This window comes from Python bivittatus, unplaced genomic scaffold (assembly GCF_059951505.1).
Source record: "Python bivittatus isolate LINGU-HERP-01145 unplaced genomic scaffold, Pbiv_v1 ctg000850_np1212, whole genome shotgun sequence".
In the NCBI taxonomy this organism is placed as follows: Eukaryota; Metazoa; Chordata; class Lepidosauria; order Squamata; family Pythonidae; genus Python; species Python bivittatus.
In genome coordinates, this window is record NW_028277112.1 from 61,135,621 (window position 1) to 61,155,226 (window position 19,606).

Sequence of the window (19,606 nt, forward strand, 5' to 3'; positions counted from 1 at the left end):
TCCCACTTGTTGCCAGGATCCAGCATCAGTTCATGCTGATTCTTAGAAGCAGCCCCTCTGACCACTTCCTCCCAGGAGAGCACTACAGCTGCCTTCTCCAACGCGGTGCCCTCCAGATTAAGTGGAACGCCGACCTCATAATTCCACCTGGTGGAACATTTTGGGGGGTTTGTAGTCCAGCCCATCTGGAGGGCTCCAGTTTGGGGAAGGGGGCTGTACAGAATTGCAGAATTGTTGAACGCCCCCCTGCTCCTTTGAACACGATGCTTTTCTAGGGGACGCTCTCCCGAAAATTAGCTCCTTCGCCCCTGTGGAGTCCTTGGGGTTCTCTGAGCTTGGTTCTTTTCTTGCAAACGTTTCATTACCCGCACTGAAGATGTTACCTAGCTGGGTAATGAAACGTTTGCAAGAAAAGAACCAAGCTCAGAGAACCCCAAGGACTCCACAGTTCAACCCTGAGCGACACATATTCACCTCTATTGGTCCTTTGCCCCTGTATTTCGTTTCCTGGCGGGTGGGGGGGGGGGAGAAGTCTCCCTTCCCTTCTTTTGAAGCCAGTTCCCGCAGGGCGCCGTCCACAGACCCCAAAACGTCCTTCCCGCACGGGCGTCTCCTTCGCCCGGCGCTTGCTAAAGCAGCAGGTACCTGCCTCCCGGCGCGCGGAGTCCCAGGGAACTCGCGCGATCCTGTTCTTTGGCAAGGAGGCGAGCCGACCTGAAGGGAACCGCAAGGAGCCCTGCCCGAAAGACAAACTCGCCGTCTCTGCGACAGATACGGCGGAAAGGTGCGAGCCAGCCGTCGGCAACCGCCCGGCTCGGACCCCTCTGCTTCTTTCTCGCCCCGCTCGCTTTGGCTCAACCCAGCCTCGCTTCGCTCCGGGCAGGAAACGTTTCCTCACGGCTTCGCTGCTTCGCAGTGCTCATGTGCGGGCCCTCGAAGGGAAGGCGGCCGGGGAAGGCTTCGCACATGCTCAGAAGGCGCCAATCGCCGTCCCACCGGGCTGGTGCGGCTGGCAGCGTCAGGCGAGGCGGCCGCCTCGGGAGCGGATGCCCCCCTCGCGTTGTCATGCCGACTCCTCGCCGCTGCCATCCTTCAGCCGTGTGAGCAAGCTGGCGGCGGCGGCACATGCCCGGGGAGCTCCAGTCAAGCATCAGCGCCGGCTGTCGCCGCTCCGACTTGCGCTTCTCGGCTGCTGCTGCTAACAAAAGGATCGGCGGCTGAAAGGTGGGAGAGGGACCGCGCGCGCGGGGCCAGAGGCAGCAGCCCCCGGGCAGCCCGCCCGCCCGCCCGCCTTCCTCGGACTATTGTTGCAGCTGGCGAGAGGAAGGGGAGCAGGAGATGGAAGATGGAAGAAAGCGACGGTGGGGTAAGGAAACGAAAAGCAAAACGAAAAGAAGAACTCGCCTCCTCCTCTTCCCCCGTGGCTTGTTTCTTCTCCGCGCTCAGCTTTGTAACCCGAGATGCCCTGTGGCTCGCGCTTCTGCACACCCGCGCTGCCCAGGTGCCATGCCGCTTCGTGCCCCGGACCCCACCCCAAGAATCAGCTCCCTGCGCTGGTGGGCAAAGGAATGGGAGACAAAGACGGACCCAGCGCTGCCCTTTCCAGCTTGGCGAGAATTAGGTCTTTTCGCGGTCCTGGCGACAGCCGCCCGCGCCCCCCTCCCGCCTTAAGCACATTTATGGATTTTGGATGGAAGGGGGTGGTGGTGGTGGTGGTGGTGGTGGTGGGGAGGGGGTGCCAAGCCTAGCTGCAGAGAGAGTCCGATCTAGGCTGGAGAAACCCGGCTTCATACTCCGGTTTGGCTCAGACGTGCATAAAGTTACTCAGCCGCGTTTAGACTAATCTACCCGGTGGGGTTGTTGTGGGGGGAAAAATGGTGGGAGGACGAGTCACGACGGTTCCCTCTGAGCCTCTTAGCAAAAGAATATCATGATAAGCATGTAATAACATATCCTTCCAGCTTTGTAATTCAACACTGGACTTAGAAATCTTGATTTTTATTTATTTATTTATTTTTGTAGAACCCATCATATGTTTCTTCATAACCAAATAATACTGGTGTGTCTGGTAGGTTTATTGTAGGCATGAAAACACTGGCATTCTTACCATGCATTGAAAAAGCAGTGCCCTGAATTTTTTTTTTTTTTTTTGTTAATATGTTTGCAGTTTGGAGTGGTATAATGCTAATGTAAAGCATTTAAGCAGACTTTAATAAGGCTAATTTCTACCTATCCCTTCAGAATCATCTATGGATTAAAAAGTGCACAGATTTCTAAATTTACAATGAAAGTGCTTCAGCAGCCGAAACAAAAGTTGCAAGTTGACATATTTTTGCATCTCATTTGCTGTGGTTGTAGTTTTGATTTTGATTTTTTTTTTTTTTTTGCTTCTGTTGTTCCTGATCCTTTACCCTCTCACCTAAGAGCAAATCCCATTGCACTCAGGAGGCTTTCTTGTGAGTAGATATACACAGGATGGGCCGGGTGATTAGATGTTAAACCTATTGGGGTAGGACCTGTCTCTCTTTACTTAGATTTTTAATCACTCGCATACTGTAAAAATGGTTAATTTGTTGAGCGAATGCAAATACGCATTTCCGCTCCTCACATTTGCGCACGCTTGCCGTACATCTTGTAATCCCTTGCAGGTCTTTGTACATATGGTCTCTTCTCCTTTTTCTAGTTGATTGAAAGCATCTGTCTATCCCTGTTTGTTCTCCTTATATTCAAAGGAGTGTGATGTGTGAAAGAGCGTTTTCCTATTCCATCTGATTGTTTGGGTCCTATTTTTAGTTTTAGAGATCAACGTTTAACAGATTGCAATGATGAACTTGGGGAGTTCTACCAATCAAGGTGCTTTCAAATGTTCACCAAGTTGATATTTGGCTCTGTTTTGACAGCTGTTTGGAAATGGAAAGACCCATTAAGGCGCAGTAATTATTTTAAGAGTGGGTAAGGCATAGATTTCAGCTGATTTCTTGAAAGAGGGAAGCAGTGGATATGGGGAGGACTAGTCTGGGGCTCTGCATTGCAGAAAGAAAAGGAAGACCCCAGATGTAGGACAGCAGGCCTACCACATTTTGAAGTCAATGAGCTAATACTACACATTGTCATCCAGTTTAGGCGATCCATTGCCTGCTGGATGTTTTGGGGTTCAGTTCTCATCAGTCCAACAAGCACTGTGGGAGTTGTAGGGGACAGAGATTTATTTCTGTGGATAATGTAGGACTATAAGCAAATGCTCAAGGAATGTCCAGTTCATCCCAACAGGATTCCAGGTTCTCTTAAATATTAACAGCAGAAACGGTTTGGTTCTTTCCTTTAGAGCAGTGTTGTCCAAACTTGGCCACTTTAAGATGAGTGGACTTCAACTCCCAGAATTCCCCAGCCATGCTGGCTGGGGAATTCTGGGAATTGAAGTCCACTCATCTTAAAGTGGCCAAGTTTGGACAACACTGCTTTAGAGGATCATTTTGCAGGCGGCAGCCTGTCCATTTGCTTGACATGATTGTCAGCCCCATGAGGTAGGCCAGAACAGGAAATCACTCCACAGGAAGATCAGAACTACACTTTATTGAGTTTGGCTATAACAACAGAATCTTGCAAGCCTGCTTATCAGTGAATCAAAGGGGTATCTGCATAAATTGCTTCCAAATATTGTCTTGTTTCCCAGGTCTTTAAGAATGGATCAGCCTCTTTTGCCTAGGTAATGGTTCTTGCGTATTTCTGTAAAGGTCACCTCCATTATTGCCTACAATGATTGTGTTCCCCATCATATGAGCAAAGGTGAAGTCACCCTCAAGTCAAGATCATCTCCTGGTACCTAGATGGAAACATCTGTATTGTTTTCTTGGCAATAAGATGGAAGTCAGTTGCCATTGCCCTTTCCCAGGATGCTCTTTAATTCTCAGTCTACACACCTGGAATTACTCTGTGGTCTTCTATCCACGTCCTGACCAGGTCTGACTCTGATCGACTTCTTCAGGATAGTCTAGTTTGGCTAGGTACTAATCCAAGGTAGAACCCACTGAATAGAACATATCCCACCAAGCAAATGTTTGGCGTTCCAGTGCTTAGTAGTGCTGCTAGATGTTGACTGAGGGGGTGACTCCCTGTTGTGGATGTCTGATTGTTTGGACATGTGTGCCTATAAGGCAGTGAATCCAAGCATAATGCATAAAATACGATGACTTTAAAGCAATGTTTCTCAACCTTGGCAACTTTAAGATACGTGGACTTCAAGTCCCAGCATGCTGGCTGGGGAATTCTGGACCTGAAGTCCACATATCTAAAAGTTGCCAAGGTTGAGAAACATTGCTTTAAAGTATGAAACGGCTCTGTTTGTATCCATCTTGGCTGGATCCCGTTGAAGTCAGCTGACCCCTTGATTCATTTGATATGTGATGGCCTTGTTTGGCTTCACTCCTATTGGCATATACTCTCTGAGTCAGCTGTTAAAAGTGATCTGGCAGAAGTATCTTGAGTCTCTGAGAAAGGGGCTTGTCTGAGGCCCGTTTGTGAGTTCATAGCAGTAGCCTTGATTTCCTGCTTCACAACTCAAGTTTCATGTAACCCAATCTTACGCAAATTTCTGAGAAATAAGTTTGCCTGAACCTTGATCTGAGGCTGAGTGTGCAGAATGTGTAGCTTTCATGCCTTCACCATAGTAATTTCCTGATGTGCTTTTGGATTCTGTTTTATACATGACAGCCAGCCTTCCCCAATCAGAATTATTTTCATATGTGTAGACTTCACCTCCCATAATTCCCCAGCCAACTTGGCCATTGCTTAGAGCCATTGGAATAAAAGTCCTCACAGAGGGAGGGTGTGCCTGTGTGATGTAAAAGGTGAAAAATGGAGAATGCTTAAGCACATTTAACAGGGGGACAGAAATATAACCCTTATGTGCAGTTATTGTGGTGCAAATGATCAGGAAAATTGCTTTGCACAATGAAGAATTTGTTATGCTCACAGATAGCATTCCTGTTTCATGGAAGATGCATAGGTATGAGTACCTGTGATTCAAAGTATGTCTCAAGTTTATATATGCTGGGTTTTTTTTTCTCTACAAGTTCAAATTGGGTCATTGATAGAAGCAAAACCTGCAGAAACCCCAACTGATGTCCATACTTAGCAAACTACATTACTGTTTCTATTATCCATGCCAATTGCTGACCAGAAGGTCATCATAAAATGACTGAACAGGGCTGCCTGAAGAAACCTTGTGATTCCGAATGACTTAATGGAACTTCTAAGGAAAAAGCCAGATTCTGATGAAGTCCCAGCTCATTGCTGACTCTGCCAGCTTAGAGGCTGATACAAAGAAAGGAGGAGTGATACCAGAAGATCTTTCTGGTCCAGTAAAAGCCTTACTGAAACAGGAGAATGGAATAAGATTGCATAAGAAGGCTCACTTCAAACAAACACACTGGGCATATTCAATACTATAATGAACATTTACTGTGGTATTGAAATGCCAGTGTATTTTGTTAATTTGAAGCCTCTTATTATTTATTTTGCTTCTTATGGTTGGGACCACAATGCAGGCAACTTTCAAACCTGAGATACAGCCAGAATAGTTGTACCAGTCTTGGGTCTGAAAGAATCAGATGCTGCAGCAGAGTACTCATACAAGAAGGACATGAAGAGCCGAAATGATGATTCCTGCATGATCCAGTGCTCCCCTTTTAGAAACAGGAGCAACGGTGACGTAGAAAGAAGCTGTAGCATTGTTCGGAACATTTATGTTGGATCTGTATTTACAGTGTCTGCTCATACATGGCTGAAAAAGAGGACATGAATTACTAGTAATAGGACCAAGATGCTCCGTAACTTTGCATAGCGTTCATTAACATGTGAAAATGGAAATTTAGAAAACCGACTATAATTTCAAATAGAAATTCTTTGTCTCTGAGGGGAGGAAACTGTGACCACTCAACCTTTTGTCCAAGATCTAACAGTTAGGAGAAACAACCAGACCTTCCTCTTTCTTCAGTTGACTATGTAATAATTTTATACAGGATAGAGTACAAAGAGAGGACTGTTTTAAAAGAAGCCCTGTGCCGTGCCATTATAATGCTATGCTACAATCAGAAGGCAATCAAAAGAAGTAAATTATACTAAGTTCAGCAGAGTTTATTCTCAGTCAAGTGGCCTGGTCATTGGAGCATTTTCCCAGATAAAGAGACTCTTTGATATAAAATTTCCAATGCCACCCAGGCTGGGATAGGGGTGTTCTTGAAGTCCTAGATTGGCATCTGGAGGCTGTAAGGGCTAGAATAGATGTAAACAAGCTCAGATTAAATCTCTGCAAGATGGAGCTACTGTTTGCTGGCGATTGATCTAGCTTGATCACAGCTCCATCCTTGCCTTGAGCTAAAGTCATACTCTTCCTAAAGGAGGGTCTTTGATTTGGGAGTCCTCCTTTGCTCATAGCACCTACTAGAGAAGCAGGTGGAGGTTGTGGCTGGGAGGGTTGTTTTGGAATTGGAATATTTGGCAACAGCGATTCATGCACTACAGGTAGTCCTTGCTTAATGACCACAACAGGGACCAGATACTTGGTCATTAAGCGAGATGGTCATTAAAAAAAGACACCATGTCATCAGACCCGATTTTATGATCATTTTAATGACAGTTGTAAAACAAATCACCATGGTCGTTAAGTGAATCAAGTGGTCTTTAAGTGAATCACATAGTTGTTAAGCAAATCCAGCTTCCTCAATGGATGTTTTTTGCTGGAATTTGCTTAACGACCATGGTGATTTGTTTAGTGACTGTCGTAAAAAGGTTGCAAATTGTGATCATGTGACCGTGGGGGTTGCGATGGTTTGAGATGGTCCTAAGTGAGAGTACAGGTCGTAAAGCACTTTTTCCGAGGCTGTCATAACTTCAAGCCATCATTAAATGGTTGTTAAGTGAGGACTACCTGTAATCTTCTTGTGTATAGACTACTGTAATATGCTCTACATAAACCTGCCTTTGAAAATAACTTGGAATTTTTAACTGGACTAAAATGTGACTGTCCATCTGCTGTAAAGAGTAAGGAAGATGATTTTGACATAGATCGGCCAGATCTGTTACCAAAGTGACAAGGGAAAAGCATGGAATAAATCCCAAACAATTAATAGTTATGCACTAGCAACTGAGGCAGACACCTTCCTAAATCACATGAGCATAAAGGGGGTGGGGGTAAAGCATATTTATACTTACAAGTTTCTGTTACCGTAGCCAGTAAAGTACAATAGAAGTAGTTTTAGCCTTCTTGTGGAGTTAATTTCTTGGATTGGTCTGCATTGTGGGGCTGACTTCAGCTAACTGGAGGTAGCAGATTTAGCAGTGACAAAGGTGCGTTCTGGGCATTGGGTTACCAGTCTGCTTCAAAGTCCAGTTCAGACTGCTGGTTATCATCTTGAAACCCCTACATGGCTTGGCACTCGGGTGCCTGCAGGTCCATCTTTCCTACTCAGATCTGGCCCTTCCTGTGCAATCTTTGAGGGAAGGACTGCTGAAGGACCCCACGCAGAAAGAAGATGAGCTTGACAGAAATACGCAGGAACCGTTACTTGGGGGCATTTTTTACGTCCACAGCAATGAGGTAACATTTGGAAGCGGCTCACGCAGACACCTCCCTGTTTCACTGAAGTACAAGAAGGAGGAGAAGGTATACCACATCAGACTTGCAAGGTTCTGTTACTGTAGCCAATCTCAATAAAAGTAGTGTGAGCCTTCCTGTGGAGTTGATTTCCTGGTCTGGTCAACCCAGTGAGGCTGAAGTAAATCTAGCAAGTCTGATTGTGCTGTACTTCCTCCTTCTTATAGTTCAGTGAATTAGCATAAGCATGACTTGTTCACCACCCGATCGACCGCTACAGCAGATGAGAGTTGGTAAGACAAAGGGTGGGGGGGAGTTGCACCTCTCCCACCTTTGCCTCTAGCCCCACCCACTAACAACCTGTATTTACCCTAACAAAGTGCAGTTTACAATAACAACAGAAAAATTTCCCGCCCTTGTTGTACACCGTAATAAAACAGTTTTAAAGAATAATATAAGCAAAGGTGTCTGTTCCTCTTCTCAATAAATTTAAGGTTTAAAATGTGAAGGAGCTTTTGTTCGTTTTTACCCAGATATCTATCTAGGAGTTTTTTTTAAAACAAAAAAAAAAACTGCTGCCAAGGTACTCAAAATAATAAAAATAATAACACTTTAATTTAAAGACAGTTTGAAAAACCCACAGTCTGGGAGTGAAGAGAATATACAGTCAGGTCCAGAAATATTGGGACATCGACACAATTCTAACATCTTTGGCACTATACACCACCACAATGGATTTGGAATGAAACAAACACAATGTGCTTTAACTGCAGACTGTCAGCTTTAATTTGAGGGTATGTACATCCAACTCAGGTGAACGGTGTAGGAATTACAACAGTTTGCATATGTGCCTCCCACTTGTTAAGGGACCAAAAGTAATGGGACAGAATAATAATCATAAATCAAACTTTCCCTTTTTAATACTTGGTTGCAAATCCGTTGCATTCAATCACAGCCTGAAGCCTGGAACGCATAGACATCACCAGACGCTGGGTTTCATCCCTGGTGATGCTCTGCCAGGCCTCTACTGCAACTGTCTTCAGTTCCTGCTTGTTCTTGGGGCATTTTCCCTTCAGTTTTGTCTTCAGCAAGTGAAATGCATGCTCAATGGGATTCAGGTCAGGTGATTGACTTGGCCATTGCATAACATTCCACTTCTGTCCCTTCAAAACCTCTTTGGTTGCTTTTGCAGTATGCTTTGGGTCATTGTCCATCTGTACTGTGAAGTGCCGTCCAATGAGTTCTGCAGCATTTGGCTGAATGTGAGCAGATAATATTGCCCGAAACACTGCAGAATTCATCCTGCTGCTTTTGTCAGCAGTCACATCATCAATAAATACAAGAGAACCAGTTCCATTGGCAGCCATACATGCCCACGCCATGACACTACCACCACCATGCTTCACTGATGAGGTGGTATGCTTAGGATCATGAGCAGTTCCTTTCCTTCTCCATACTCTTCTCTTCCCATCACTCTGGTACAAGTTGATCTTGGTCTCATCTGCCCATAGGATGTTGTTCCAGAACTGTGAAGGCTTTTTTAGATGTCGTTTGGCAAACTCTAATCTGGCCTTCCTGTTTTTGAGGCTCACCAATGGTTTATATCTTGTGGTGAACCCTCTGTATTCACTCTGGTGAAGTCTTCTTTTGATTGTTGACTTTGACACACATACACCTACCTCCTGGAGAGTGTTCTTGATCTGGCCAACTGTTGTGAAGGGTGTTTTCTTCACCAGGGAAAGGATTCTTCGGTCATCCACCACAGTTGTTTTCCGTTGTCTCCCGGGTCTTTTGGTGTTGCTGAACTCACCGGTGCGTTCCTTCTTTTTGAGAATGTTCCAAACAGTTGTTTTGGCCACGCCTAATGTTCTTGCTATCTCTCTGATGGGTTTGTTTTGTTTCTTCAGCCTAATGATGGCTTGCTTCACTGATAGTGACAGCTCTTTGGCTCTCATCTTGAGAGTTGACAGCAACAGATTCCAAATGCAAATAGCACACTTGAAATGAACTCTAGGCCTTTTATCTGCACATTGTAATTGGGGTACTGAGGGAATATCACACACCTGGCCATGGAACAGCTGAGAAGCCAATTGTCCCATTACTTTTGGTCCCTTAACAAGTGGGAGGCACATATGCAAACTGTTGTAATTCCTACACCGTTCACCTGAGTTGGATGTACATACCCTCAAATTAAAGCTGACAGTCTGCAGTTAAGGCACATTGTGTTTGTTTCATTCCAAATCCATTGTGGTGGTGTATCGAGCCAAAGATGTTAGAATTGTGTCGATGTCCCAATATTTCTGGACCTGACTGTATGTATACAGCACCCATAGGAAATGTAAGTCAAACAGAATCCCATGTTCCCAGATTTAATTGGAGTTGGGGATTAGGGCTGCTCTTACAGCAGCTTTTCCAATCTGGTACACTTTTTGATTATGCTGGCTGGGGTGATGGGAATTGTAGTCCAGTGCATATGAAGGGCAAATTGGGGAATGCCACCTTGCAAAGGCTACTCCATAGATGTGGAGGTGGAGACTCTCTAATGTGGTGCATTTGGTAGATGTATATTCCTTACTCATTGCCTTGGGGGGCATAGCTACAATTCAGTGCATGATCATACACGATTTAATGACTCAGCATAGCTTGAAACATATGTTTTAGGCTCTTTGTAGAGATTGCTGTGACGAATAAAATCCAGCAGCACACCTGCAAAAGGTTCAATTTAGCCCTGCTCCCTATATACATACCTCAAACAGGATTTTCATTTCCAATTTTAATTAGTAGATCAAACAATTAAAGATGTGTAGTGTGATCTCATGCACATGTACTCAGAAATTAATGCTAGCAAGTCTTATTTCTTATTAAACGTGTTTACAAATACAGCTTCCAAATGCATTTTTGTTCATTATTTAATAACTTACAAACAGCCTCTTCAATAAAGTAAAAATGCTAGCAGGCTAAACATTACGGGAGAGAGATTTGATCATTTACAGTCTGTGATGATAAAACATACAAAATCATAAAACCTGAACCTTACAATAATGAAGTTACAGGTAGTTCTCAACTATTTGTTTAGCAACTGTTCAAAGTTACAATAGCGCTGAAAAAAGTGACTTACGACCTGTCCTTGCACTTACGACTATTGCAGCGTTCCCACAGTCATGTGATGCTTGGCAAGCAGCATGTATTTACAGCAGTTGTAGCATGATTACCATTTGTGACCTCCCCAGCTGGCTTCTGACAAGCAAAATCAGTGGGGAATCGTGATTCACTTAACGACTACTGCAAAAAAGTCATAAAATCGGGTGTGGTCATGTGATGCCTTGCTTAACGACAAATTTTCGTTTCCTATTGTGGTCGTAAGTCGAGGACTACCTGTAAAAATGTTTTACAGTAACATCCTTTTTTTTTTTAAAGAGTTTTTATCCCTCCTTTATTATTTTTATAAATAACTCAAGGCGGCAAACATATCTAATACTCCTTCCTCCTCCTATTGTCCTTACAACAACCCTGTGAGGTGAGTTGGGCTAAGAGAGAGTGACTGGCCCAAAGTCACCCAGCCAGCTTTCATGCCTAAGGCAATCTCCTGCTTTCTAGCTTGATGCCTTAACTTCTGTGCAACAAAGCATAGCTAAATATGAATGAGTTCAACATCTATGTGAAATCTCCGGGCGAGGTCATCCACAGCTTTGGGGTTTGGTATCATCAGTACGCTGATGATGCCCAATTAAATCTGTCGACCCCAAACCAGTCAAGTGAGATTGTTGAGGTTCTGTCCTAGTGCTTTGGAGACTGTGTGGGCCTGGTTTGAGAGGAACTGACTGTGACTCAATCCTACCAAGATTGTGGTTGTGGGTATTAGGGCTACCTGGATCAGGGAATTTTCCATATTTAATCTTGGATGGGGCTGCACTTCCCCATTCAGGAGTGGTGCACAATTTGATGGCCACTTTGAATTTGGTCCAGAATTTAACAGAATCATAGATCCTAAGATCTGAAATAAAAACATAGGTGCTTCCAAACCAATCTGATATGATCCAACAGCAAAATTTACCTATCTCTATTCTGCAGAAGACTGTAGTGTCAAATAGGCTTGGAATTACAACATCTCTCAGGTGATCTGCCATTTTCAGTCATTCACATAAAAATATAAATTACTCAGAAGGCTGCAAAAATCCTTGATTTTTAAGGAGAAATGAAGACTTAGTACAGCAATCCTTCCTTTCAAGACAATGTGACTAGGATGGGTATGTTAATTCTGTAGCAGTTTTACTGAAAAGCAATACACTACAAAAAACGGCTGTTGCTTGTTGCTGGAAACAAATCTCCCAAATATTCTCTCTCTCTTTTAAATACTTTTAAAGCCAGTATATGTATTTTTGAAATTCCTATTTCTGTTGCTTTGAGATGGGGATTGCTAGTAGGAGGTGTCAGGGTGAACTGAACATGTTTTCATTCTATTTTTGTCTGCAGGGAGAAACATTTGTTTGGGTTAATGGTGCATCAGCTCATTCCCAGAGTGTTGCCAAGGCCAAATATGACTTTTTATTTGGTGGATCAGAAAATGAAACTACTTCAGAATCTGGTAAGCACTGATATTTTTACTCGTGGGCCACTTTCACACATTATACATACAGTATAATTTTAACTTAGAGCTCATGCTGATTCTAATTTTATGAGGCAGGAGCGCAGCCTTCCCCAACTTGGGTACCTTCCAGAAGTGTGGATTTCAACTCCCAGGCATTGACTATGCAGCTGGATATTCTGGGAGCTGAAGCCCATGCATCTGGAGAGCAACCAGACTAAGGGAAGGCTGGGTTACGAATTCCGGATAAGCAGAGAATAATAATATTGGTGTATTTCTTTGGTACAAGTAAGAACTGGTAAAGAGAGCTTCCACTCTTTTAACTATGGATGTGACTGCCACCCTCCATCTGTACTAGTGACATAGATTTGGATTTAGTAGGAGCCCTTGCTACAGATGTACTCCTCAGCATAAGCAAAGCACTGAAAGAATATCGGGCAGTTAAGTTGCAGAACACCCTATTAAAAATAAAATAAAATGCTCATGGTAAAATTGTCTGGGATGCAGAATATGGGATTTCTCTCTCTCTCTCTCTCTCTCTCATTTCAATTTATATGGCCACCCATCTCAAATACATGACTCTGGCTGGTTAACAACATTTAAAAGCGATATAACCCCCCACCCCCCATTTTAAAAAAAAAGCATTAAAAAAAAACATATATACCCAGTCAGCAGCTCACGTACAAAAACCATTCAACAAAAATACTGCACTATCAGTGACTGTTAACAGGCATTTATTATATTTGAAGTAAAAATGTAGGTTTGTTAAGAAATGCATGAGTCTAGAAAAGCCTCACTTTTATTTAAACTGTATCTGGAAGAGAGGGAAAGAGAAAAGAGAAAAGAAAAAATGCATCTCCAATAACTAATCCTGATGCAATATACTTAGTAATTCACATGGTTTTTTCATTTAATACGGTGGTTTACTGAAGAATGAATTGAACTGGTAGGAAGTAGCTGCTTGATTGCTCTACCCTGTGACCGTTGTTGTAGCAGCTCCAGAAAACTTCCCAATGTAGTCAAGAGGCAATGTGAACCCTAGTCTGAATATGTTCTATGAGTTGGATAACAAGTCCTCACTTAGTAATTCTGCCTTGCTATGGGATGGTAATCCTACTTTGGACGCATTGTGCGAAGACCTAGCTCTCTGAAAAAGGTTCTAATCCTGGGAAAGATGGAAGAAAAGAGAAGAAGAGGATGACCAGCAGTAAGGTGGATGGACTCAGTTATAGTGGCAATGAGCACACCATTGGGAGACCTGAAAGAATAGGTTAGGGATAGATCATCATGGAAAAAATCTATATAGGTGGTCGCTAGGAGTTGAAAACAACTTGATGACACATGATTAGTCAGTCAATGGGATGGTAGGACTGGGTTTGTTCTTGCTTTTGGAGGAAGCTATAAGCGTGGTGTAAGAAGAAAACTGTGCCAGAACAGTGCACTCACTGAAGCTATACTGGCATTATTGTTGTAATAATGTTGCTTGCTCAGCTCTCTTGCTCATATTTCATGAGAATTAGGCAAACTGGGGCTCATCAGGTGCTTTGAACTACAGCTCATATTTCCCTTACTATTGGTCAGAGGCTAAATGGGGGTTGAAGTCATAAGTCCTAAGCCCCTGATGGACACCTCAGGGCACCAGCTCGCTTGTTTTGGATGAAATATGGGCAAGGGAGCTGAATAAGTTCAAATGTGTTAATCCACTGCCTTCTGCTGCAGGGAGGCTGGACCTATTAGATTGGTCCAGAAAGAGCTTGAGTTTGTGCCTGATGGCCTGCTGCATGATCCCGCTGAGGTCCCCATTCCTGCCTAGAACAAGGATGGCGGGGATTTTGGATCAGATTGTGCCCATATGGCCTCTCTCTTCTTGTGGATTCCAAGACTCCCCCCTTGCTTTACAGAGTTGCTGAGGGAGATGAAATGGGTGAAGAGATGCCTAGAGCGCCACTGGAGGGTGACCAGGAGGGAACCCAACCAGACATGAGTTATAATGGCTTTTTCTTGAAACCAGCCTTTCTAAACAACCCTCTCTATACATAGGTATCTAGGTCAAGTCATGATAATGACACATTCATCATGACAACATTGTACAACACAACACACACACACACACACACTCACACAGAGCTGGGGATAGTTACCTTATGGGTTGCTTTACTTTGTCTTAATATTGATATCATGCTAGGGGAACCTATTTTGGAGAAAGCATGAAATGAAGAGAGACAAAATAACAATTTTAAAAGGTTCAGTAGATGTGAGTTCAAAGGCAGGCAGGTGTCACCATCCAAAGCAGCCCTCAGTAAGGGTAAGGTCAAGTATAGAAGGAGTCAAAACAAAGTATTCAAACTGATAACCTCAACTGACATACTTGGTTGCAAAAACTTTATAAGACTGGTTCTCTCCTGATTGCCTTGGATCATTTGGATTCAGATTGGAAGGTCAGGTTCATTTTTCAAGCTGGAATTTAAGCCTAGCCTGCCTGACTTTTGGGAGTCAGAGGACTAATAGCCTAGGAATGGGGCACAAGCGAACTGCTACAAGCTCTGGGTTGAGATTCATCTTGACATCTTATTTGTCCCAAAGATAGAAAAGTTATTCAGTGTTGCTTTTGTTCCCCCACAAATCATATGGTGATTTGAACATGTTGGCTGTTTTCATGGATGACATGGTTGCTTTGGTTTTGATTTAGCATGATGTGCAAATCACTATGGTTGCTAAACCATGGATTAAGGCTTAGTGCAGGACAAGTGAGGACATTTGGAATGTTGATTATTTGAATAGCACTTTCACAAAATGGCTGCCATGACAGGTATGTATCCATTTATTAGAAGGAGAACTGGTGGGTTTGCTCCCAGCCTATCCTCTTTAATCTCCTTGGATGCTCCCTGGAGATCACCTCAGTTTTTCTCTTGGTTCTAGGCAGGCAAGCACAATTTCAAACAAAGTGCTAGTTAGAGGTATCTGAAGGATTCAGGACTTTTGTCAGAACGGTGAAATGAGTGTTCCACCATCATGATGCAAACACCACTCTTTTTGAATGTGTGTGCAGCTTCATGACAGACATATAAAAGGGGCGGAACTTGCATTACAACAGCACAAGGATCACTTCATCATTTCCTATCTCTTTTTGGATACCACTGTATTCAGTGCCCAGAAGCATCCTTAGAAATAAAATACATGCTTAAGTTCAGCAGTAAGCTTCAGAGCATGCTGGCTTCCTTTTTAATTTTTATTTAATTAAAATAATCTAAAAACATCCGATAGGAGATGGAACTTGGGTTAAGCAAAGTGTCTGAGGGCTTAAGGGCTTCAAACCCATCCAGTTGTGGTTTATTCAACATCTATGGGGATAGACAGACAGACAGACAGATCATCTACAACTGCTGTAAAACTGGCTGTGACCTAATTACACAAACCATATAGCCTTTTTGGTTATATTTGTTCATTTTACTTTCCATTTTTTTAACGTTTTGATATTTACTTTGCTTTTAGTGAAATTCTATTAAAGCACCACCCTTTTTGAATGTGTGCATGATGCCATGACGTATATACAAAATGATGGAGCTTGTGTTTCAACAGTAAAATGCTCACTTTATCATTCTTTCAGACACTTCTGGTTATGGTGCCCAGAACCATCCTGGGAAATAAAAGACATGCTTAAGGCTTTAATAAGTCTGTACCTGGAAGAAATGTTTACTGTGATATGTAAACCCATCCACAATATGTAATGTTTTCATTGTACTCTGCATTGTCTTGACCCAAACATTCTGGTGTTAGCAGTAAAGGCGACCCATGCAGTGTCACTGCCTCCCTGTTGTATTCAGTTATGCCAGGATTGTCAACCTGCTGTGTTCCAAACCCAGATGTCTTGGATTACGGCTTCCCTAATTTATTTCTGTCAATAAACCGGCTTGAATTTATTAGGTTATATTTCAAAGCATTTGAAGGGCTCCAGGTAACGTCTGAGTTACTTGATATGGGGTAGGCAACAGAACAGAAATGGAGCAATGATAGCCATAGCCTACTGTAGCAATGTCTATTTGGACCCTGAAATTCACGGTGGATTTTCAGGAGTTCTGGATTGTAAGGCATAGGTTTGTACTCTCTTTCTCTCATGGTGCTGATCTTAAAAGAGAATTGGAAAAAGTTGGAATGAGCAGTCATTGTTCTACTATTCTTTTTCCGATATTAAAGGGCTTCTGTTTTGCTTCCAGCCATAAACTAGGTAGGTGATCAAGAGATGGCTGATGAATATTTACTTCTGGGTCAGAAAATCTAGGGGGCGAGATCTGGAGAATCACCGCAGTGAGAACCGCTATAGCCGTTTGCTCTGTCTATAGCTGCCTTCTCCAGCCTATGGGGTGATTCTTGAAGCAATTACGACTGCTGGTTAGTTTCTGTGTTTGCATATTGACGAAGTTTGTCAGGCTTGTGGAATAAACTTCCTAATACCACCTCCCATGGATGCACAGAGCCACCCATTCTTAAAAAAAAAAAAAAAACTGAAGAAAGAAATGTAGGTCATGAAAACTAAAAGAGCATTTATTCTAAGTGAAGAGAGAAGAAAGACGCCATTGATTCTTTTGGGAGATTGTAAAAACATTGATTTTTCAAGTGAAAAAAACTCTGAAGTGCCTCATAAGAAATATTTGCCTACTTCCAGAACTTGGCTGGTGCCAGGCAGAGTTTTTAATGTGATATTTGTTTATGGAATGCTCTTCACTGAAATGATTCTATTGACTCAGCCTCCTGCTCCTAATTCATAGCACTCTAAATGTGGTGCTGAGAATACAAATGTGTGTAGACGGGGCGGGGGGGGGGAGACAGCTGTGATTAGTTGTGATTAGACAACTTGATAGTAGGGATTTTAAGGCAACCAAGTAAACCAGTTGATCAATCATTTGTCTTTTAACTGGTTGCTTAAGCAAATTTGCATAGTCCCAACAACATGGACGTTTCTTCGAGACATGGAAGGAAGTCCAAGAAAACTTAAATTTAATCAACCAAATTTGTCTCAGTGAAGAGAATCTTACAGATTGCCCTACTTAGATGTTTTTTAGCAGCAACAAGCTATCATCAGCCAACATAGCACCAGTGATCAAAAATAGCTCTCATTGATCACCTGATCACTATTTTTCTTTAAGGATTATTCTTCTGCCAAAATCTCTTTGATTTATCAGAGATATCTTCATGTACCTAAGTTTGGTTACCAAAACTACTGTCTTGATTTTTCATTGCTTCTGTTGAAATTTCTCTTTTCTAAATATAATTTCTTTTGAGTTAGGTCTGACTTGCTCACTGTGCAAACATGCTTGCTTGGCATACATTTAAATATAATGATATGTTAGAGATGAAATTTTTGTAGAAACGAAGGTAAACTGCATCTAGCATTCCAGGGATCTCAGATTGTTAAAGACAGTGAATTGCAGAGGTAGCCCTTCCATGTGGCAGGGTTTAATATGCACACCTTAGCCAGGTAGTTGCCAATCTTTTCTTTTATATAGACCATTACATCATCAAAAAAGCTGTTGAGAAATAAATCTGTATTTATTTATTTATTTTATTAATTTTAGAAGGCTGTGCAACTCTGGGCGGCTTACATAATTAAAAGTAAAAAGAAAAAAGAAAATAACACATGTGACCCGAATACACGTGCATTCACCAAAGGTTCAACAGCTGAATTGGGAACACAGCCATGTTTTTAAAGACTTGAAGAACGCTTGCAGGATGGGAGCCGTATCAATCTCCGGGGGGATGCTATTCCAGAGGGCAGAGAGCACTGCAACAGAGAAAGCGTGCTTCCAGGGCCCCTGGCAGGTGATAGTGTTTAATAGAAGGGACCTGAAGCATCCCACCTCTGCCTCATCTAATTGGATGGGCAGAAGCCACTGGAGACAGGTGGTCCCTCAGATAACCAGGCCCTATGCCATGAAGGATTTTATAGGTGACAACCAGTCCCTTGAATTGCATCCTGAAGCAAACTGGCAACCAATGCAGCTATGGAAACCAGGAGTCAGCAATTACAATGACTGCCAGATGAAATAAAGGGATCCCAAAGTTAAATTAATTAAAACAACTAATTGCGTTATAATTAAATTAATTAATTTTAATGGCCAAACTCTTATGAGATTGTAATTGTTATTAGACATTCCCATGAATGTGTGTGTGAACACATCTGCCCAATTCGCTACAGAAAGACAGATACTGGTGTCTAAAGCAGTGTTTCTCAATTGTGGCAAATTTACGATGTGTAGACTTCAACTCCCAGAATGCTGGCTGAGGAATTCTGGGAGTTGAAGTTCATACATCTTAAAGTTGCCAAGGTTGAGAAACACCATACAGCAAAACTTCTCAAAGTGTTGGTCCTATCCAGTTGATACAGACTTCGCCATCATTCACCCATCGATTTATACCAGTATATTTCAGACTGGGCAACTTTAAGATGTGTGGACTTGGCTGGGGAATTCTGGGAGTTGAAGTCTACTCCTCTTAAAGTTGAAAAGTTTAAGTAAAAGTAAAAGTTTAAGTTTGAAAACACTGATTTATACTTATATCCTCATTTGTCCATCAGTCCAAACTCCTCCGTGTCTACCTGTCTGTCCTCAGTCTCTTCCCTTGTAATATCTAGGCTCTTATTCTGATGACCTTAAATAGAAGTGGAGTTTGAAATGGAGAATATTTATAAGTAGAGGACTTTCCCCTGTATAATACCAGTGGCCATCTTAGTGGATAGGGAGAAATATCAGAAACTCTGTTAGCAGAAAAAGAATAGTAATTTTCCTCAGAAAAACAAAATACTTTGGATATAAAAGTAATACCTTTGCTTTCTTTATACCAAGAGGTTCTGCTAAAACCTTTTAGCTTAGAACCTTTGTGGTTGTAATATTGTGGTGGGCTTTTAGCGCAATTCAATTTTTAAGATTATTAGTGACACTGATTAAAGGATTATCTGGATCCTTTTCAATCAGGATTCAGACCAGGGTATGGGATGGAAACACCATTGGTTGAACTTTTGGACGATCCCTGGCCTGGGTGGGATGGGGATTGCGTATCCATCCTTGCCCTACTTGACCTCTCAGCGGCTTTCGATACCATCGGCCATGGTGTCCTTCCGGACTGACTCAGAGAATTGGGGATGGGCAGCATGGTGTTGTGCTGGTTCACCTCCTTTCTCCAGGGTCGATTCCAGCTGGTGGTGATCAGGGAGGAGAGATCCTGCCCTCAGCCCCTACTGGGTGGGTGCTACAGGGATTGGTGTTCTCTCCACTCCGATTCAACATCTACCTGAGGCCACTGGGTGAGCTCATCTGTCCCCATGGGGTGAGGTGTCATCAGTACGCTAATGAAACCCAGTTATACATCTGCCCCTGCTGAATTAAGCGATGCTGTGGACATCTTATCCCAGTGTCTGGAGGCTGTGAGGGGCT

At 42.9% G+C, this 19,606-nt stretch overlaps 1 protein-coding gene across 1 annotated transcript in view; it reads left to right on the forward strand.

The window, feature by feature from the left end:
- Positions 1-1,285: 1,285 nt before the first annotated feature.
- Positions 1,286-19,606, forward strand: part of LOC103054328 (PH and SEC7 domain-containing protein 3-like) — a 170,383-nt gene continuing 152,062 nt past the window's right edge. Inside the window, exons 1-2 of the mRNA XM_088129788.1 lie at positions 1,286-1,366; positions 12,068-12,179. Of these exons, the coding sequence (XP_087985914.1) occupies positions 1,346-1,366; positions 12,068-12,179 (133 nt within the window). The 5' untranslated portion in view covers positions 1,286-1,345. The remainder of the gene's footprint in view (positions 1,367-12,067; positions 12,180-19,606) is intronic.